At 40.4% G+C, this 23356-nt stretch overlaps 1 protein-coding gene across 1 annotated transcript in view; it reads left to right on the top strand.

Moving 5' to 3' along the window:
• The window catches only part of tafa5a (TAFA chemokine like family member 5a), a gene marked incomplete at both ends in the record, with an annotated part of 125483 nt that overhangs the window by 72654 nt on the left and 29473 nt on the right, over positions 1–23356 (top strand). Inside the window, one exon of the mRNA XM_083999421.1 lies at positions 14126–14275. Within this exon, the coding sequence (XP_083855547.1) occupies positions 14126–14275 (150 nt within the window). The remainder of the gene's footprint in view (positions 1–14125; positions 14276–23356) is intronic.

Genomic DNA, 23356 nt, shown 5'->3' with positions numbered 1-23356 from the left:
TGGGCAAGAAGTACAGGATGCCTCTTCATATATTGACTCTCTGCTTTTAAATAATTAAACGCTTAAGAACTGCTATCCTTTCCCTCGGCTTGCTTGGGTCACCGTCTTCAGCAAACTGGGTTTTTACACTAATGCCAAGACCTGTTGAACCAGTTTTCTTTAGCTTGACAGTTCCCTATTCTAAAACCTCACACATGTGTCCATCATGTATTAAAAACAATCTTGTGCTGAGGAAATCTATGTTGTTCCATTTTGGAGAACCACTTCGCTTGCTGTTTCATCTCAAGCACAAATACAGAGCTGAATATGGTTATTAAGAAGTCACTGCAATGAATGTGGTTCAAAAGTTAATGGGGTTTACCAAATTCTACATTAAAAAACTGCAAAAATAAAGGGTTATCATCAAACCAACAGAAATTAAATGGTGGTGTTGGGCTACAGATACAGAAAAGATAATATTTCCTTTTCTCTACTCCCTGCAAAATACAATGACGGGAGTAAGAACCTGCAAAAAGCAGCTGTCTCCTGTTGATTTTAATTCCTTTTTTAAGATCCTAAATTTGAAAGAAGACAAAAGTCATCCAACTGAAATATTTCAGGTATTTCACTCTTCTCTATGTCACCCCAAATGTCTACAGTGGAACTTACCAGTGGGGCACAGATGTTGTGTTGGGAGAGGAGTTCATTTTAAAGGCGTACAAAATGATCAGATTTTGGAGCGTGGATGCAGCAAGAAGATGTTCACAAAATCCTTTAAAAGAGCACTTTATTGCCAAAGATAACTGTAACTACAACCCGACCCCAAAACTCACCACTGATCTCATTATATGCAGCCTGCAATGCTCCCCTTTGGCTAATAAAATAAAATGGATCATCCACTGAAATTGGCATTGACATGCACTAAAGTGACATAATATCCTGAAGGTAACCCCCATCATTGCAGGAAGGACACCTTGCTGTGTAGTTTCCTTGTAAGCGGAGCTAGTTAAGCTGTTTATTTTCTTGTATATTCCAGTTTATTAATGGAGCTTTCAAGACAAACAGAAGACGGAGCTCAGAGACTTAACACAGCGAAATGAGGATGAAAAACAGAGACATAGCGATAGGGGGACACACTAACAGAAAGACAGACAGTTCAGAAGACAGATAGGACTGGGAGAGGTTGGCAGACGGAGCAATGTGTATGTGTGTGTGTCTTTATGCCCCAGCTGAGCCTCGGCAGAGCAGCAGCACAGAGGCCAAGTTAAATGGGAAGGGGAGATTAAAGGCAGTGCCGGGGCCTGCAGCCTCTGTATTCAATCACCACTCTCCCCCACACCTCAGCCTGCATGCTGATCAAGCTGCAGTGAAAGGAGCCGTGCACCCTGCCACTCCCATACACACGTGCAAAGACTATACACTTACCAGCTTTTTACCGTATGATTATCCAAACGCATCAGAGTGATGAAGACATCGCAAAGTCATGCAGATATCAGAGCAATTAGCAGTAATCCAGTATTAGCCTTAACAGCCTCCGTGAAAAACATGCATTGATGGTACAAAATGTGCAAAATATCTTTGAGAATAACCTGGTTTTTAATACTAAATCAACCTTTTGACAGCTTCAGATGATCAAGATTATTGAGCCCTCTACAGTAGGTGGATGGGTTAGTAGAGGTGGTAGCCAGGGAGGGGTGACATCTGCGCTGGTGCATTAGTGTGTATGTGACCAGCCTGGTTAATGTCACAGTTACTTATCAAACCTCTGCTTCAGCTGGATTTATGCATCTCTGTGGAGGTGGAGGTGTCCTTGTGCTGCAAATATAGATGCTTGTTGCGTAGGAGTGGTGTTCACTGTAAAGTCTCACCTGTTGAATGCTGGAGTATTTCTAGATGGATGATTCATGTGTGCATGAAGGTTTACCTTGATTTTCAAAAGGCTACTTCAGTGTATGTTTTTTATTCATTTCTTTTTCTCGAATTTCTCTGCACATGAGGTTTGAGCTCACAAACAAAATTCTAGTTAATTCTTTTTTTTATTTTTTATTATTCAGTCATATTTGTTTGATCAAGTGGTAATAGTTTAAAAACACATTGACAACCATGAGACCATATCTATATTTTTTATGATGCCCCCTTTCAGATATACCGTAAACCATGTCATGCATTCATTACATACCTGAGATAATTGTGTTAACATTACTTTCACTTAACAATTGAGTGATGATTGCTGAGAGGAACACACAGTATAAATTACCAAGCCTTTCCACAAGTTGTTCCATTTTATCTTCGCCACCTACACTCTGTGCCAGCATAATACAAGTCGCTCAAGTTGACCAGTCACACTTCCTGTGTTTTCCATATTGTGCTTTCGCAGCCCCAAGCTGCTGTTACATTTCTGAAGAGTTGCCCAGCTCTGACAGAGCCTCCAGCAGAGCTACAGAGCTTCTGTGACACCCAAATGTAGAAACATGAATCAGTTACTCTCTATGTTGGTGACTAGGACTTTGACTCAAAAGGTTAGTGGAGTTAGTATTTCCTCGTGGCCATCAATGCCGCTCCACATTTTTCTTCATGTCACGTTCGAAAACACGTCAGTCGTCCTTGCAGAATCCAAAAGATCCCCTACTACAATGAATGAATCTTTTTGAGGTAGGAATAAAGACTTTAAAAAGAAAAAAAGGACAGATTGTAAATCGTGAATGTCCCACCCCCTGCTGAGAGACTGAGTGTCAGCGAGAAAATGAATAGGAGATGAAGAGAAAGCAAAAATCAAGCACAGATACAGAGAAAAGTAAGTTCTCAAAATAAAACACAACTGCAGTTAAATGCATGTATATGAAAGAATCCATGCATGTAGCACACACATGTACGTTCACACACAGAGACATACTCACACACTCATTCATATGCATTATTATTGATTTTCAGACATGGGCTCCTGATCAGGCCCTTAGTGGGCCAAACACTGTCTAACATACCTTGAATCAGTCCCCCGAGGGTGCTGGAATAGAGAAATGATTGGACTTTCAAACATTCATCCAAAGGTCTTTAATCTGCAAAATCATAGTAACATTTAAGGGACTTTACCTTATCATCATTGCCCTGCAGTGATGTATTCTCTTGGGGTGGAAAATGTGCTTAATTGCAGTAGTGAAGTGGCAGTGGTGTGTGAGGATGTACGCACACATAAGCTTTCCTGTGTTACCAAGGGTTACTGGGGTCATTTGTTTTCCCTTTTCACCCACCGTTTTAATTGATGATCATTCATTGTTTCATGCCAGCACCCTGTTATTAAGCAGAGTTCATTATTCTAAAATACAAACGCAGGGGGAAAAGAGGGCATCTCATGGGAAAACGCCATTCTTTACGTGCTTTACACAAGGTCACAGCAGGAAAAAGGCCCTAGCTTCATAATGAAAACCCCACTGAGCTACACAGGAAGTGAGCTGAATTTATTGTAATCACAAGTCAATGCAACACAAAAACATGCATTACTTAAATAAGAATGTATCTCGAAGCCTGCGTATTCTGAATACACAGCTGCACGCTACTATCCTTTCACTTCTGTAAGTTGGTTGAGGTCTCTCATCTAAGGATTATGTATCAATTAGTGTCTTAAGAAATTGTTGCTATTAAACAATTTAAACAGTCAAAACCTTAAAGGATTTGGAAACATTTATCAAACATGTATTGCAAATCCTCACAAGGGCTGAAACTCTAAAGGCATATTAATTAATTGGCCTGGTTTTCTTTTCTTTCCATGGGAAAAATATATTTAATGTACAGTAGGATCAAACTTGAAAATATAGTTAGAAGTGAGCATCTTCTGTGAGCCTGACAATTCATGTCAGTCATGAGAATTATGGGACCATACTCTTTCCCATGCATTTGAGAGGCTTTGATGAACAAACATGAATTATTTGCTTGATGGTTGTTCATCTGTTGGTGTTATTGTCCTGCATTACACCCTTTGTACCATATTAGTGGACTCATTATATCCTTAATACATAATGAGTGTTTTAAAGTCAGTCAGTAGGTATTATCAACCATTTTCGCCAATTACTATTAACATTTTGTGTATTTAGTAGGCCACCTCTTATTGCTAATGTCAGTATGCTAACATGAGGATGTTTAGCAGGTTCCATGTTTATTATGTTAACCATCTTCATTTAAAGTGTTAGCATACTAATATTTGGTAATTACTGAACAACTCAAAGCAAAGGCTGTCCTCTGTACTTGTAGTTTAAAATTGAACCTGTGAGAGCATGCTAGGAGCAAAGGTCTCACATTTCTCACATATTCTCCATTTTTGCTTAAATATTCTTCCATAAGTGCATGTGTTTATGTTTCAGCGTGTGTCAGTGCTTCTGTGTGTCTTCTGCTTGCCCAAGCATTTTAGCGGAGGGGGGGAAAAAGGGGGCAGAAAAGGAAAATCAAATCACTTTTCAAAGTGACTCCACAAAGCAAGCGAAGCGCTCAGACAAGCTTGCTTCACCCAAAATAGATCGGCCAGACCACAGTTCTCTCGCTCCAGCTCGTCATGATGAGAGAGTGCTCCCAATGAGAATTGTCTCCAGAACTTTCTCTGACTCATGGACGTATAGGCAGGGTATTAATAATTTCAAGCCCGGATTCATGATGAGTTTTTGGTCACTCTATCAGTGTTGGAGCTGAAAATGAATGTCTGCCATAAGTCGAGGCAGTTTGAAGAGAGTTCAGTTCTTTCTAACAGCAATCTACTTCTTCTGACAAAATGGTGGGACATTAGCTGTAGCTTTAATCATTAACCCCCCCAAGTCTAGATATTGGCTTTGTTTAAATTTAGGCCCCAGTGTGAGTCAAAGAATAAAGATAGGCTGCTTTTGCGGCCTCCAAGGAACAGGAAATTGTTTTATGTTGCTAGCTTTAGCATGAACAGGTAGGCTACAAGAACGGTATCAATCTTCTCATAGCCTATTACTTGAAAAAAGCAAACAAAAGAAATGAAAAACAAAGGAGGAGGGAAAATACTTCCCAAAAATATTGAACTCTCTTTCAAAGATATAAATGGATGTTGCAGGAAACATTTAGCCCTCTTGCTCCTGTAAATCAATAAACCGTGCCCACTGGTAGCCATCATTCATCAACTTTATGCTGGTCGGAGTTCCTTCAGATCATTTCTGCTCATCCAGCCACACTGGAAGATTTTTTTTTTTACACGTTTGAAAATTACTTTTCTGTGAATTTCAAGGTACAGACTCCAAATGAATTGAAATCCAGGTGGCTGCTTCATTGTTTCTGTACCTGACAGTCAAGAGCAGGTCGTTGCGGAGATTTCATTTAGACCCTACATCATCAGACAGCTCTTTTCCCTAAAGCAGTCATTTTGTCTCCTTCCCGTTACACCACATGCTGTTCAGTTGGCTCTTCCAGCCTCTGATTAGGCTTGTTAAAAGGATTCATTTAAAAACTAGCCCACCAGGCCTCAGGGTAGAGGGATGACATCAAGGTTCGACTAATGCAGCGTTTGGATCCAAAATGGGATTTCAGACTTGCAGTCTTGGCGCCGGACTCTCCTCTCTCATTTTGAACAGCTGTAGCATGCTGGAGTGATATAGCATTTTAGTCTGGCAATGTCTAACTTGTAGACTACACACACACTCTGTCCTCTCCAGCAGAACAGATGTGATGCTAGTTTCCAGCTACATCAAGCTGCCATGTAGTGTTTCTGGGTTAAGTGGAGAATATGTGGTAAAGAATTTTTTTTGTTAGCGAGGCTTTGTCCATTACACGCATCGTTTTGATGTTGAGAAAAGAGCATGTCCATGTGTTGGCATCCTTATAATTCATATTGCCTCAAAGCCAAACACACTCACAAACACACAAGTCACTCAGCTCCTCAGAGACACCATGACAACAATGTTTGCTTAATACACAAATCAATACGTTATTTTTCAGCACTTAAGGTTCCTCACCTTACACAGCATATTTTTAGCCCTGCTTGCAAGATCACAGCGCTCCGAGGCCGCCGGAATCAGTCGCTTCAATGGCTCAAACCGCAATATTCTGTCTGAGTGCAAGGAACAAAACTGGCTCCTACAGGCTTGTTTGTCCACCGCCAGCTCCCTGAGAAATTCTTTGAAATGAAGTGAACATAATAGAGTAATAAAAACATAACATGAGCAATAAAAAAAGTTCACCTCCACCTGGACGCTCTCATCAGTACAGTACAAACTGTGCATCCAGGTATGAGAAGCATCCAATTTTTATTTTTTTTGCAGTGTGCTCTCTGTTGTGACCTACAGTATCTCCCCCATAATTTGCCACATCACCACTTCTCGTATAGGCAGTGTTTCCAGACTGGGTGTGGTTTTCCACCCCTACTTCCATTAATTGGGCTGGTAAAGATGTATTTTGGCAGGTTGTCATGATTTGTGATGCTTTTTGTGCCATTAAGGGGAGTTGCCACCTATGAAAATGTAGGCTATATTCCAAAAGTTTGCAAATCCTACTTAAAAACCCCAAACAACAAGCTTTAAAAGTGTTAATAATGATTAGTTTACTTTTATTTATTTAATTTCTTTTGTCTGTAAAGTCTGGCAGTTCTGCTCAGTGTCATCCAGGTGATCGCTGTCTGTACACAGCGGACAGGAAACATTTCTCTGGTAGCCAAATATCATGCAGAGTGCAAAAAAAAAACGAAAAACAAACACTGGCAGAAACAAAAAGGATGCCGGCAGTTTTAATGTCAATACTCGGACACCCTCCAAGATTCGTGTGCATTGCAGGATAAAAAGCCTGACTCATGGACCACTGCTGTTATTTTGTCTCATGATCGGATACTGAATGACGATAAGGTGAAGTCAGAGACCGTCTCAAAAGCACATGTGAAATGGCTGGGAGAGCTTTTCAGATTTGAGTCAACAGATACCAAAATTTGATAACAGACTCTTTATCTAGAAATGATTTATCATCAATTAATTATTTATTCTATTCAAATTATGTTTTATTCATGTGTGTTATAGCTACATCTTATTAGTGAGGAAATGTCAGAGAGAACAATTTAAAACAGAAACTTCAGGTGTAAGTTACATCCAGTTTGGGCACAGATATTAATTGTGACACAAGCAGATTCAGATATGAGTTTTGTGTTACATCCCCTATTTATCATATTGTGTGATGGCGTGGTAATTACATAGCCAGTATCAACTGAAAGCAAATAGATTGCTCTCACTCAGAGTAAAATACACTTAATTTATTGCTCAGGACCTGTGAGATGTGGTGTTGATTTACCATTAGCAAACGTTTCTTTTTGGATGGGAGCCCTTAGCTTTCATATGCACGCCGGCACAAGTATGAGGACTAATTATAAACTCATTCTGTTGGACTGCACTTGAGCATCTTCGGTAGATTTCATGGCAGACTGCATTTTTGTGTCAGATTCAGAAGGACACTCGGAAATACTGCTGTTTTCTTGTGCCGCACGCTATGGAATCCCAGCAAGACTCTGGCACACTGCAGATTTTCAAAGGACAAAAAAGAACTATACCTACCCCTCCTACTAAGCCAAAACCACACATTTTATAAATATCGTAAGTATTTGATTCAGCAGATTGAAGCTCAAAGAAGCAGCTTTTTAGTTGTACGTGGATCTCTAGAGCAGCAAAAAAACAAAAAAAAAACAAGAATAATTTTAAAATATGAATGCAAAAGAGTCTCTTGGAAAAAAAAAACATGGTTTTAGACATCTGATAGAAGGAGGGAAAAGAGGGAAATGTGTCATGTTTCCCTGTGTCGTAGCTCTCCTGGACATTTGTCAAAGAGCCGTGTATGGCAGAGCAGTTGTAATGTGCCGAGGAGCGGGAGGAGAAATAATAAAGCAAAGGAGCATGTCAATAACATTACGTTGTATTAAGCCATACGCTCTGCCATATGAATCCATCTTCTGCCACAGTCTGAGCTTTCATTTCACTCTAGGGTGGCCACACATACATTTTAATCAGCCATTTGGCTGGCCAAGCTGACAACTGCTCAGCAACAGAAGCTGATAAGGGTGGTGATAAATCATAGCACTACTGGTACCAGCTTTGGGTTAGTTTCTGAGAGCACTCGCCAGTTTTAGATTTTTCCCACTACTCACAAGGCTATTCCAGAGAACAGGATTAGTGATTCCTTTCTTCACTGTCCAATTTTGTCCATGGGATGACTGTTTTGTGATGCATCTTGCATCTTCGCATGTGTTTGCAAGTTTTTAATGAAAGACACTTCGAAAAAATACAGAACACCCCCTCCCCTCCTTTTTGTTCTGGACCAGAATGTGTGGTTTTACTTTCTGGAAACTGCCTTGTCGGAGCTGTGAATCCTCTAATATTTTCTAACCTTTTCTGCGGATCCCTGCAGGCCAGTAGAAAGAGGAATACTTTCTTGTGTTGGGGAGGTTTTGTTTCAGTTCTTGGTATTTTTTTCTCTCCTAGACTTGTGTTTAACAGTGGCAACGTATGTGGTATAGTCGTGGTACTGCGCTCTGGCGGCTGAGCCACAGGGACGCTTGGAGCAGTTTGTTTTAGAAAAGAAGGAATGAAGTCTTCTGCTGCTTTACTGGAGGACTGAGACCAGCTTGTCCTCAAGTTCTCTCGCACGTTATTTGGAGAGATTGCAAACACCTAGAGCGCTTGCAGCTGAAACCAACTAAGAATCAAATTCTGTTTTGCAATTCTCTACAGACCGGTGTCTCTAACAGCACAAACATTTGAAATTCATACCACAAATATTCAACACAAAAGTCTTGTGCAGGAAACTTGAGCATCAAGTCAAGACTAAACAAATGTATTCCTCTGGGTCATAGCAGATACATAGCTACAGTGTGAAGTGTTGGCTTTGTCAGTTCATAACACTCAGGGTGAATTAATTTTTTTTACGTATCGTTCCCTAGGAATGATCGTAAACACTGTTGTGATAAGTTGATGTTTTCTGTCCTGAACTATGTGAAAGACATTTTTTATGTTGGATAGATGGCAATTAAATGTGTACCCTGATCTCCTGATTTTGTCCAATCAGCAGGTCAATGTTTACACTTAACCAGTAAAATATCTGAACACATACTGGATGAACTGGAACCAATCCTTTGCACCAGCGTTTCTGGTATCCCAAGGCTTGGGCTTGATATTTGTGGTTTTGAGCAAAACTATTGAGAGATTGCCACAAAATTTGGTACTGACATGCATTTCCTCTGAGGATTTCTTTTCTTCTAATTTTCTATACCCTTCTTATCAATCACCACAACAAATGGGTCAAAAATATTTTCCAGTATAACTTTGTGACCAAATTCCCCCCAAAACTAAAAAAAAATGATACCTGCTAAATATTTTAGCACTGTCATTGTGAGCAGGCTAGCATGTGCACATTCACATTAAGCTCAAAGCGCCATGATTCCTCAGCTCTTATTGAAGGTCCATGACTTGGACCACACATGGTGAAGTACACTTTATACACAAACAAAACGTTCTCTGAGCTTGAATGTGAAAGTAGAATGTATCCAGTACTGGTACTGTACGCACAGTATTTGCACTTATTGCATTTGAACTTATTTTATAGTATATCTCTGTTGTCTATGCTCTGTATTGGTTATTCTCTCTTTTCATGATGAGCTACCTGACTTTGGAATTTCCTTTCAGTGATGAATGAAGTTCACTCTACTCCACAGTGTGGAAAAATAAGTATTTGATCCCCTGCTAAATTTGCCCTTATTTCACTTGATCAAATGTGAATTATTTTTTAACCTTTATATGATGATATGATATCTGGATGTCTCTCTGTTAAAATCAGCTTACCCTAAAAACTATAGACTATCCATTTCTTTAAGGGGAAGCAAACTTACAAAATCAGCAGGGAATCAAATGCCTATTTCCCCCACTCTATTAATAAATTAAATAAATACAGTTAGCTATGTGTTAAAACTAAAAAAAAAAAGGGAGAAAAAAGTCCATATGGTCCTCATTAGCATGGATGCTGAAGTACTTTTGATTTAAATCTTTCATAACTGTGTCCTTAATGTTAACCTATATACCCAAAGCCAGTATATAAGTAAAGCTGAAATATTTTATGAGGCAGGGTAGAGCAGTTTTATTTTTATACTCGGTTTAAAATTAGAAGAATCTTTTTCAACACCATGAAGTCAGTGCAGCCGCCTTGGCTTTGAGAATATACATTGTTTCCCAGCAGCTAAAGCTGTGACAGTAAAAAACAACAACGCCGGCGTCTGATGAAACATCGGCAATTAATGAGCTCCATCGACTCAAGAACTGTGACGTCAAATCAGCCAAAGTCTTTGAGCATGTTGACTTCACACATGGTACGTCAGCGCCACAGCCATGCGAGCGATTACCTGAGACATCCAAACAGTCTTTTCAGCTTCTCGCAATGGAAGAGCTCTAAAGAAGAGGGAGCTGACAAAGAGAGGAAGCAGGAAGCAGGCACTCAGTAGAAGATCTGCAGAGAGAGATGGGAGGTGGGGTAGGATGCAGGAAGTAAACGCACACACACATACATGAACACATTCAGATACACACACACAGGGGCTAACATGACAAGTCATTATCCGGCATCACCCAGAGAAGACAGAGGAGTTGCAAGAAGGAGGAGGAAGTTAAGTGAGAAGGCATGAAGGAGAAAAGAGCCTGCAATATAAAGGAAGAAAGGAGGGCAGAGGAAGAGGAGGAGAGCAGGAAAAGGGGGGTGGCGGAGGTGGGGGTTCAGTCTTGATCTCTGAAGTGCAAGAGACTGACTGGATTTCGTTGGCATGTGTTTTGAGCAAAGGCATCTAGTGCTGCAGATCTGCAGTCACTCCTCCCATCGCTGTCAATTGAAATAGATTAGAAATAGAATAGGAATTTTCATAGACACAAGCTGTGTTCTGCACTTCCTGGTGGATACAGAGAAAACATCCCACTCACTTCAACATTGGGAACCCACGTAGTTTCAATCAACTAGCCACTTAAACTCATTTTGTTATTTTTACTTTGTCAGACCTTTAAAAAATGACTTCACTTCACAAGGAACATTAAATTACAGTACAATTACAAGATGTTACAAAAGTAAAATAAGAAAAAAAACACACTAAAAGATGACTAAATCTCACAATTTGGTGTTTTTTTTTATAAGATATGATAAATTGAAGAAGCAAGTTATTTTTCTTTTAATGAATTAAAAAATATCTTACACTTTAGCCGAAAACACATTGACAGTAAGTTGAAAACTGGGCTGATCTTCTTTGCTCATTAATACTTAGGTTTTCTCAGGCTGCCTAGTTTGCAGTTGGTGTTCTAATGATGTGTGTGCATTTTTATGTAAGTGCAATAAGTGTCCGAGTGTGTGCGCCTGGCAGTAAATCATTGTGTGGCAAAGTAATGGGGGGTGGACCAGAAGCATAAAACAAAGAGTAATGTTACTGTTGTTAAGAGAACAAGTTCAAACTGGAGTTTACTCGTTATTGTAACTGCAGCAGCAGAATGAGATGACATTTATTTTTGTGTTTCCGTGCTGGATGTTTAATAAGGCTGTTAAGAAAGATTGTCTTCAGCTTGAAGATTCACAACTCAGCTTGTTATGAAATGTTTAAATATTTCTTGGTATAGAAAGCATAGTTTCTGTTCGACGTTAGGAATCTGCAGTGGAATGAGGCAAAACCAACTCTGTGATGTCTTTGACCCAGTGGTGTCAACATTTATCTTTCCACTGAATTTGTAGTTGACATCATACTATTGTTATGAATGTTCATGAGCTACTGGATGTGCTCCTGTTTGATTATATAATCCTGTATGAATGGAAAATGTAAGTCAAATGAACTAGTAGCCTATAGCTTATATTAGGGATGTTAATAAGCATGTGTGTTTGCCCTAAAACACTCATTATGGTAAAAAAAAAAAAAAGAAAGAAAGAAAGAAAGGTTCCTATAATATATGCAGGCATGCCATTAATACAGCTACATGCTGTAATCACCCGGGCATTTTCTCCATCCTTGGCCATGGCCACCACAGGTACCAGTGTGTGGATGAATCCTGATAGATCCCTATTACCCCAGGTGTGACCCCTCACAGCTCAGTTCATTAAGCCAGCCGCCCAAGTGTTCGGGACTCAAGTCCAGATTTAATCACAACTTCCATCCTCTTGCCAATCACAATTAGATCCTGATAAGCCTCTCCAGGATGGCACCCGAGGGCCTCCACACACAGACAAAGGTTAATTTGCAAGCAGCAAGGGCCCAGCTACAAGGCCAAAGGTCACCAGATTGAATACATGGAGGATGGGTGTGTGTAAGATGGGTGGTGGGGTGGGGGGGGGGGGTGACTTGGCAGCAATTACAAAGTTCATCAGTATTCATGCGTTTCATTTGTGGCTAATGGGTACATTACCTTCAAAGAGGTGGGCTGATAGGATGTGGCCCTTAATGGGAAATGGCTTGTGGGTAGTCTTTAGGTAGCTGGAATCTAAAAGTAATTTTTCCACCATTGTCTTTTAAAGGCACTTCACACATGCAGTCACATCTGTGAGCTGCTCAGTGCACTGCGGCGTTCCTGCCTCCACTTCCTGAGCACCTCCACCGGAGCTGTTCAGGGTGAAAGATCCTGGGTTTGTTATACCTGAAGGAATCCACACGGCTCCTGACATAAAAGAAAAAACTGAAAAAAAGGTTCCTTGCTGCAAGTTTGATGTTGGTTAAAATCGGTGAAAGAAAAACACACACACAAAAAGTACAGTTATTGTTGAACTTCATGACTTTAATAACTTTAGCCTGGTCATTAAAGTCACACCATGTAGCCACTGAAGCTGACTTCACTCCACTCCACTCAGTTCAGTACAGTCAGTACAGTGCTTTGGCTGTTACTGCTTCACTCGCTCTGATGTTGGTTAACTAGCTTGTTATTGTCAGAGAGGTACAGTATTGTTGCTAGCTTGTTTGTTACCTAAGTTTACTTTGTCAATAAGGCTGATAAAGTTGCTGAGTCATTATATGAACCAATATTAGCTCATCACAGATTCATTGTTATCAGTATGTTGGGTGACAACTAACAAAGAATTGCAGAGGAGAAATGCTAAGCTCAGTTTGATACCATTTAGAAACAGTGTCAAACGGACAAGCTGATTGTGACAATGTGAACTGTCATGCATTGTAGGTTATGTGCAGGGGGAGAATTTAATTGTGGCCATTGCCATCCATGCGCCTCCCTCTGGCCATGATAGACTATTCTGAAAATAATTGTATTCCCCACTGCCACCATGGTCTTTCTGCCCAAAATGCCGTTGCGATCTCAATGTTGCTTTCAAAAGGGTCAGTGCATCCATCCCCACAGCTTGGATTGCATTGTGCACATACTGCAAACCTCTAATTACCTATAGTTAACTGTTTGTTCTGCTGAGTCAAGGACAACCTGACAATCTCCAGTTCTTGACAATGGGACATGGTCACACTCTTGATGTTTAAAGATACTGATACAGGGTTTGATTTTCTTTCTATGTGCAAAATTATCTAAGTTTGACTGTTGAAAGAATTGAGTCTTTCTGAAATGAAATACATTTATGTTCACTACTATTATTCAAAACTATTCACAGATTTTGGAAAATTATTATATGATTAAACAGCTCTTAAAAAAACGAACTTCTACCTATACTATTTACAATGCTATATATTTTATGATTTTCATGTCGCTTGTGTTTTTTCTTGTTTTTTGTCATCAGAAAGTTATCTATGATATGTGTGTTGGTCACAATTATTTAGAATAACAAATGTCAGGAGTCCGTATTAAGATGAAAATTTACAACCAGCTGATATATTGTTAGTGTGTATTTAAATCTACTTTAATCACTCAGGCTGTGAAAGTAAGAATCATTGTTCTTGGCATGGATGTTTTAAGTACTAAGTCTTGCTGTAGATAAATATGCACAAATCCAGCACATGCTCTAGTGTCAGGTGCTGCAGCGAGACCCGCTCGTTTGAACTTGGTAATGTGAGTGCTGTGCCAATTGAGCTACAAAAGATTTAGAAAAAAAGGACAGATAAACATGTTACAGAATACAAATTTCACTGAAGAGACAGACTAGTTTATTTTGCCCTGTTTATGATTTCATCTCTCTGACCTCGCATCCTGTGGTGCAATGTCATTTCCAGGCCAGCTGGCAGCGGGAACATGTGAGATTGTGACGCTGGACAGGGACAGCAGCCAACCACGGCGGACCATCGCCAGGCAGACGGCCCGCTGCGCCTGTAAGAAGGGCCAGATCGCTGGAACTACAAGAGCCAGGCCCGCCTGTGTGGACGGTAAGAGGAGGAGGGGGGCAGGGAGATCCCTGCTTATGTTTGAGCAAAAGCTCACTTTTACTCTAATGTGAGCATGTTTTTTTCCTAAGGCATGTGTGACTTACATCGAATCATGTTGCTGCTGAAGCACGCGAAGCAAAACGGAGTGATTTCTGCCAAATCAAAATGCTGCATCACGTCATGGGTCTCAGGGCGGTTAGGGTTTGGCTGTTTTTAAGTAGAGGCTTAAGGTGGATAAACCTACAGTGTGGAGCAAAGTGGATCACAGGGCTGTCTTTGTGATGTTCATAAAGCCTGCACCAAACCAATTTACAGTTGAATCATTTTAAAAAGTGGCTGTCGGGCTGGGGTGGGCTGGGGTGGGGTGGGGTGGAGTTGGATGGGTGGGGGTCTAAGTCCCCCACCAACAGATGGGCTTATATTTCATGGGGTAGACACTGTTTGTAGAACAGTGTCTACTCCAGTCTGCCTTTATTATTACTGTCATTGTTAGAGCTAAATCAATTAGTAGAGTAATCAGAGAATTTACTTCAGCTTGATTGACAATTTGTCAAGTCTTTTTTTTTAACAAAAAAATTCAAAGATTACATTATTTTTCAAATATTTGAATTAATTTCTTTGAGTCTTTGTAAGAAACAAATATCAGCCCCAGCATGCCGCCAGTAGTTAATTAGAATAGATTTACATTTTATTCAAATTTTGATTGAGTAGGCAGTAATTAGTGAAACGTAATAAGTAAGTTTTTGTTATTTAGATGTGTTATTTATTCCTCTACACACCTGAATCCAGTACAGTAGGTGTGCCTGGATTGGTTTGACTGTGCAAAATGTAAATAGTGTCACTGTGCTGTGAAAAATGCCAGTTTCTTCATGATCATAGAAACACAGTATTTCCAGCGTTACTAGGCATTTTCCATGTGTGTTAATGAGGTTTTAAATTGGTGGAGGATATTTTTCAAGCCATAAAGAAAAAGAAAAAAAGAAAAGATTAGAAAATTTGTAGATTTGTGGCTTTCACCGGGCAATGACTAATTATCCAGCAGAGAAGTAAGACTTGTGTACAGTGGCGAGGAAGAGGCTCATTAGTTGTTGCTATGACATCCTCACATATATCTGTGAAACAGGAAGAAGATTGAACTTTTTTCTTTTTTTTTTCTTCAGCCTCTGAGACGTTTCTCTGGTCACCACTCTACCCTCATGACAGCTCTAAGAATTTCTTATCCTTTTCCTGACATCTTCATAGCGGCCCTGCTTGCCTCTTAGGGAGCCTGTCACCGAGTCTCTCTCACATGATGTGGCCTCTAGCCTGGGGAGGGAGGGAGGAGGTTATGTGCGGCAGGTGAAGGCAGAATAAACAGCTCTGTTTGTTAGAAAAGACCTGCAGCGAACTGGACCTGTAGACTTGGATGTCTTGTTTTTTGTTTTTTTTTTCCTCCTGTGATGCAACTGTGCCTTCACAGTTGTATCCCTGATTGGAGGCGGTGCCCGTCCTCACTGCTCCGTTTGACTGGTTTTACCTGCTGATCATATGAGGTGAAGGCTTCGCACCACGTGTGAGCGGACACAGTGAGGTTGTGCCAGTTTGTATGGCAGACGAAGCTGAACATTACAGATTTGACCTTTTATCCAGCTTCTTCTTTTCTTTTTTTTTTCCTCTTTACCCGAACGGCTTCACGCTGAGATTTGTGTTCACTGCCTCAGTCCTGTTAAGAGAGATCTGATCTGGTAGACACGGCCACGAGTGCTCTACTCACTTTGCCGTCGCTGCTCGCCACTCCTTCGCCGGTGAATAAGTCATACAGATGTTGCATAAATCCACAGTATCCAGATATTATCGGGGGGTATTTGTCACAATGTGGGCTCTGTGGAGCACTGTGGCATTTTGTGTAGGCTAGATACTCCTCTCCTTTTTTTCTCAAGAGAGCTTAGGCTTATCAGCTAGCCTTTCAGAGACCTGTTCCTGTGGACGCCAGCTGCAGAGGTTCACAGAGCACCAAACTACTGGGCAGAGGAAGAAAATAAAAGCCTTGAAAAGAATACTGAAATCACTACATAGTTGATATTTCTGTGGCTGGAGGCAAAGAAAGACGCTTGTTTTGTGGAGCACATTTCATACACAAATGTGATCTAAAGGACTTGATATGTTGTATATTGAGTGTAAGGGTAAACATAAAAGCGTTTAAACTGTTTTTAAAGTATTTAAATAGCAAATTCTATATTATTGATTACATTTTTTTTAAATGTTATTTTCTCATTTGAATTTCCTTTATTCATTAACCTTATTAAAATCAGTTTGTAAACACAAGCTCACTAACTTTGCACAGATTTTGCAATATTATTTCGTTTTTGAAATAGTCATCGACAAATGAGTAACACTCAAATGCATTTTTGCTTTATATGTAACAATAACTGTGTTTATTCTACAATACAAGTATCAGGTAAAAGTGGTGCTGCTGTACAGTAAACACAGCTCATACAGGTCAGTGGGAGCCTGCGTGGTAGATTATTTCTTTCTTTTCCACTTTAACATTAAACTGTATGCTTGGTTATTGCATAATCAGAGGTGTAGTGGTGGGCAGACATCAGCCAGACGTTCATATCACTGTCCATCTGGCAGACGGCAGCAGCAGACAGTCATGTTCCAGTCTGTCATGTAATCTAAGGCCTGAGGGAGAGTTTTGGTCCCTGACCTTTGTCTTGAAGGCTGAGTCTGTCATCTCATATCCCACACACTTCATGGAGCGCCCCCACTAGTGCAAAACCACTAAGTCTGTTACAATGCAAAGGTACCTATTCTTAGACCTTCCATTTTTCGCTCATTATATAACTTTTTACTCAATTTATGGCTAGTCGTTACAGGTAAAGGTTTTGCATTTAAGAAAATGAACCTCTTATATAATATAATGCAGGTTAATCTACCCAACAGCACTAAGCTCCACACTGACCAGCCACAGCTTTAAAATGCAGCATATTAATTCAATGATATGTGGTAATACTGTTCTCAATAATACAACTCTCAGCCTTTTACCCAAGTAAAAGCTATTAAGGTGATTATTGAGGTACTCTAAGGTGGAGGGGCGGGGATTGTTTTGGTTTTGAGACTTTAATATTTATGTCAAACTGTAAATTTACCATTTTCCTCGCATAATGTCACTTCCAATCACACACACACACCTTTATTCCCAGAGCTTGATGTTATTGCCATGCAAATTTAAGATGTTGTCTTCACGAATGCAGTCTTATTTGTTTATTCAGACTCAGGCTCTGCTCACTTTGGGGACACCTACAGACAGAGAGAGAGAGGGAGAGAGACAACATGAAAGACCCCAAACGCCACAAATGGGATTTCAATCAGTTTTAATCTACTTGAGTCCTTGAGGTCTGCTCTCTGTTGTAAAATGCCTTTGCCTTGGCTGACACGATCTGTGTCCTTCATGCCTCAGTCTCTATTCACATCGGTCATCCCGTGCATGCAGGATAATCCATAGCTCCATCAGCGGTCTCACTCGGCTTCCAGGGCAGTGTGTGCTAATGAAAACAGAGCGAGTGCTGTAGTGCCGTTGATCCCGGAGAGCCGCTCTTTGTTGTTGCGCGTTTCCCATCTTTCAGTGTCCCTGTGTGTGTTTATTGCTTTGAGGAGGTGAAAATGGGAGATAAGCCACGGACATGATAAGCTTTCTGCGGCCGCGCTGTTTGACGCCGGAGTCCGTAAGGAGACTAGTGCTGGAAAAAAAAAAGGAAAACAAAACCTTAAAGAATCACATCTCTGCAGCTTGAAACACTCCCTCTGACCTTTTCTCTTTCTCCATCTCTCTCCTTTTTTCCTCTCCACCTCTGCTCTTTGCTTTTTTTTTCCTACTCTCTCAAACACTCTCACTCTTATAGCCTTTCCCTCTCTCTCTCTCTCTCTACTGTATGTCTTTGATTGGCTCCACCATTTGAGGCCCATATCACAGCCTAGGACTGCATAAGTACACCCTCGCCCATCTGCAATTTCATGCTCTTGAGCCTTTTTACCTCTGTGCTTGATGACTTTTAAGAGAGCTGATATTGATTCTTATTAGGAGGGGGAGAGACAGAGAGCGACTATTAGAGGGAACAGAGACTTACTTTCTCTCGCTGGCTGCGGGGAAGAGTGACAGAGCTGCAGAAAGGGAGGGAAACTCCAGAGACATAGAGGAGCTGAGGGCGACTGTGGATGTGGCGATGCCTGTGACAGCTCAGTGGGGGAGTCCCTGCCTCAGGTGAATGTGTGTTTGGTCTACTGTTGCCGGGATGCTGATATTGATGAAAGACTCATAGGTGACCAGTTTAGAGAAGCTTATGTCTGGACAGATGGTGTAGGTAGGTGCATTGACTCAGCAGAGGAATTAATAATTTATTAGTGTATTTCCTGTTTACTTCACTTAATTTCGAGGGCCTTAGTCACTTCTTTTTTGCTTTTTTCAGATTTTTCCACACTGCTCCTAAAATGGAAGCTGTGAGAATAAACCAAAACAGTAAAACTGTGGCTGGTAAAACCAAAACAAAAAGCGGAATGATGCTAAAGCTCAGGAAACTGGATTTTCAGGTGATAATATGATTATTTTATGCATTGCTACTTGCAAAATATCAATTACAGCTGCTTTATAGTCTTATTTTCTCTAGGATTCTCATATTTTCTAACCTATTTTCATTATTGTCTGCCCTCTTCTAACCTCTTCTTCTCTACAGTAACTATTTTATTTTCTAAAACAGCTTCATTTTTGTATGCACCTTCCTGCCACAATCGTTTGTTATCCAGAATGCCAGATAAAAAAAAAATACTTAAAAAAAACTTAATACTTAAAAGTAAAAGCAGGTTGAATGAAAAGGGAAAATGTTGTTTTGTATGTGTATGTGTAGTGCATCATCTACAGAAGGAGGCTTTTTTCTCAGTACTTTTGTTTTGAAAACTTGCCGTCAGTGTTTTTTAAGCTTCAGAATGGAGGATGTTTACTTGTGAAGGAATTTTTTTTTTTTTTTTTTTTTAGTTAAGCTTGTGATTACTTTTCCACCACTGCTAACACAACTTTGCATTGTCATATCCATAAAGCTATGAAATTTCCTCTCATCCCACTGGATGCACATGCCTGGGTAGATTGCAAATGAGGAATTGTTTTGGTGAATCAGGGAGTGATAGAGACAACAGTATGCGTCAGACTCAGTCTCTGGGCTATTAAACAGTTCCAGCGCTCCAATCATACTGCATCAGCCCACTGGTTTGATTTGATCCAGGGAGGAAAAGGAGGAGGCGGGCGGCGGACTGTTGGGGAAACATGTCATGTCAGCTCCAGCAGCCAGTTAGCAACCTAGCCGCTACTGCAGCTCCGTCCGGTGGGACCAGCCGTGCAAAAGATGGTCCGGTGGTGAATCTATAATCTTGCTCCTTCTCTCTGCTTTTCTCCTTCTCTTGGCCCTTTTTTTTCTCTTGTCTTCTTTGGTTCACGTACACACATGCACACTGAAGACAGATGACCACGGGCTGTGGCCTTGTCGGAGGGAGGGGTGGGGGAGAGGGCAGGCAGATGGGGACCGCAGCCTGAGGTGGGTTGCTTCTCCTTGGGTGTGCTGGTTTGGAGGCTGTAGCCTCTAAACTGGAGCGGGACACAAATCACATTGTGCTTTTTATATAGCGACCGCACCAAAGATACGCGGCCCTCCCAGTCTTTTTTTGCGTCCTGTCTTTTCTAATTCACATGCTGCTGTTGACAATATCCCATTTTTCCATCCCAGAAATCTCCAATTTATAATTCAGTATTGCTTTAATATCCAAAATGGAACAATAATAGATTTTTCAGTTGCAGTTTGATTGTTTTTCCTCTTTTTTCTCCTCATAATCTCAGTATCATATGTATGACAGTTTTTCTCGCTAAAAATCCTGTTGTTTGTGTTTCCCTATATCAGAAATCATTTTGTATAAAGCTGGGTCCAGATAGTACATTTTCCATTTTGGCGTGTGTCTGTTGTAAATTGAGCCAGTATTTGTGTCTGAGGTGTAAATCATCCATCAGCTTCCCGTTGCCTGTGATTTGAGGGAAATGCAATTCTCAAACAACTTCTATTGAAATAACTGCAGTTATTTTGATGATAGAAGAGAAATAACAGAGAAAATAACAGAAAACAAAGAAAAGACAAGACAATGTATGATGTAGTCGGTGAAATGACAAATAACAAATAATTTCCAATGGCTGCGACAGACTGATTCCAGGGTTACAATGTAGGCAAAAGAAAAACATCACTTACATCTGCTGAGTTCTGATGATGGGACTCGCATCACGGTAACAGTACAAAATAAAAAAGAAATCTGTTTCATATTCCCAATGTGATTTATGTTTGACTACAGTGCAGCAGTAAGAAGAGAGGTCTGGCTGAGCTCCCAGTTGGTGATATTTAAAGACTACATTTTAACTTTTACTATTTAAATTGTTTTGCAACATTCAAAATCCTGCATTTGTTGAACTTTTTCGATAATCAGCTGCTTTGTGAGAGTAGGTTTTTGGCCATTTGTTGTGCATTTTCAAAAGTGGCAAAAAACCACAGAGTGGGAGGAATATTCAATAATATTTGAAGAAGAAATACCAGAATAACAGCGGCGTTACCGTTTGTTCGTTTTTTGGTGGAGAGCGACATGAATATTTTTTACATCAATAAATAGTTTGTCAACTTTCAGAATTCATAACTAAAAGTGTGGAGTGAGAGTTTAGGATATAATTCAGGTTATTTGACGTGGGCTTGTGTGTGTGTTACCTGCAGCAGGTTCACATCAACACACTGCCAGTGGAGAGAGGCAGCAGAGAGCACGGTGCACTAGCGGAGCGATACAGTACGTCGCTATGCACGAGGGCCAGCAGAAAAAACAACAACATGTTAGACACTGTTAAAAGACGTGTACTAAAATAATCCAATATCAATTGAAATGTAGAATATTTTCAGCACATTATCTCACATTATCTTCAAAACAGCACTTTCCATTGCTACTACGGTACATTTTTCTCAAGCATTAGGAGCACTATGCACAAGTGAATCTGCAGCCAGGGCCGTTGCTAGGAATTCTGGGCCCTCTGAAAGAATACTAAAGTGGGCCCCTGACTTTTACACTTTTTTTCTTAGACTACGTATAATATTTTTATTTAGCCTACTTTGTTTTGATGCTAATGCAGCATTACTATGAGTATTAGTCAGGGTCTTATGCAGAATAATTCAGTCATACAAAGATTAGACTACTGGGGTTTTTTGTGGGCCCTACTGGGCGCTGGGCCCCTAGAATTATCATCACCTTTCTCCCCTATACAACGGCCCTGCCTGCAGCACACACTGTGTTACTCTGCAGCCACAGGCAGCTGAGTGAATTGGAAAGAGCTAAACTTCACTTCATTTCAATGGGAAGATGAAATGCTAAAAAATGTTGCAATACACCAAATGACGCCTATGTTTAAACAGGTATTAGATTGTTTTGGTAGGTCTCTTTTAAAAGTGTATGAAAGAAATTTTCTTGTCATCCTGTGTAAAGCAGCACATCACTCTGACTCTGTGTACTGATCCGAACATACTGTAGGTAAGACGCTGACTATACATGACTACCTCACACAGCCCCACATCAAATAACTGAACTAACCCAGCGACTCTCTCAGCTTTCTGCTCCATCCTCTCAAACGCTTCCTGAATATTAGTGAGGCAGCTCAAACTATCCAGCCAGAGTTTTCACAGACTCCGATACAGAATGAAAACCAAAGTCCCAAAGTAGGAGTGTCTGTGTTTTTGTGTATTATTATTATTTTCTCTCTCTGTTTTTTTGGCTTTCTTTTTTTGGACACTGAAATTTTTGGAAATATGAATGCAGAGCTCTCTCCCTCCAGACTGACTGATATCAAAACAGCTTCTTTGTGGGTTTACACACACACACAGAGAAATACAGAGCTGGTTTGTGTTTTGCAGAATGACAAGCTGAAATATAATACAAAGAATGCTTGTATTTTCCCCGTAGGGTGAAAAAGCTGACGAGTGGTGCACATTAGCATAAAAATAATGCAAAGTGTCATGGTCTGGCTTTCATTATGTGCCAGAGTTACAGTAAGTTTTCCATCCATTAACCCTGCATTATGTTGCTTTTTCTTTGCTTCCTCCCTGCTGGACTTATCAATAAGGAAAATCCATTTTCACGGACGCTGCAACACACTGAGGCTGCATTTATTCTGAAATTCCCTTCTCATATACGTCAACATGCACAGATAGAATTATTAAGAGTGTAATCTCTAAAATTGTTGCCAGTTGCCAGCGCAGAGATGAAATGGCTGACAACCCCAGCTAAAGCATTTCATCATGTTGCACTTTGACGCCCGCGATCATTTTTGCAAGAACAGATTGCTGCCATTTCTTTTTTCACTCCCTGAAATGATGGATGTTAATGCAGCCAAAGATGAGTAAGTAGCCCCACTGTATATGTGTGTATGTGTGTGTGTGCAGGAGTAATTCCATATGCATACATTGACTGTAAATATTTAATATCCCAGATGATAGAGCTCATACAGATGCCATAATGCGTTGAGGCAAGCCGTTACGCTCTCTCTTAATGAAGCTGCATTACCCACATATCCCTTCTGCCCGGAGCCCGTTGCACTCCTTCATAAATCTACAGGCACAAGGTGATGAAGTGGACCCAGGTGTTCCAAGGTTCTGAGTTGTTGATAACGTCAGAGCTTATTGATGTCCTATTGTTGAGCATCTTGCTCTCAGTGTTTTATTATAATTAATCCGGGTCGAATGAGAAAGAGGCCGCGAAAGTTATCTGGAGAAGTGCCTGATAAGCATAGCCTGTATGGATACACTGAAAAGCAGTCACATTTTTAAAATGTTCCCTTGCTTTTGTTCTCTTCTTCTGATGCTGAAAGTTTTTTTTTATTTTTTTAACCTGAGATGCTGTGAGTCACCGGTAATTGAGTTCTGCGGGTGGAAAAGAAATACTAATAATATTTTTTTTTGTGTAATTCTTGCAGAATTCTGCGCTGATTGAATGTCAAATCATTCATCAGAAAATCGACTCCGTGGTAAGTGTTCGTGAAGA

The sequence above is a fragment of the Trachurus trachurus genome (assembly GCF_905171665.1).
Source record: "Trachurus trachurus genome assembly, chromosome: 23".
Taxonomy (NCBI): Eukaryota; Metazoa; Chordata; class Actinopteri; order Carangiformes; family Carangidae; genus Trachurus; species Trachurus trachurus.
The sequence above is the reverse complement of the archived record's forward strand: the minus strand, read 5'-3'. Positions and strand labels throughout refer to the sequence as shown.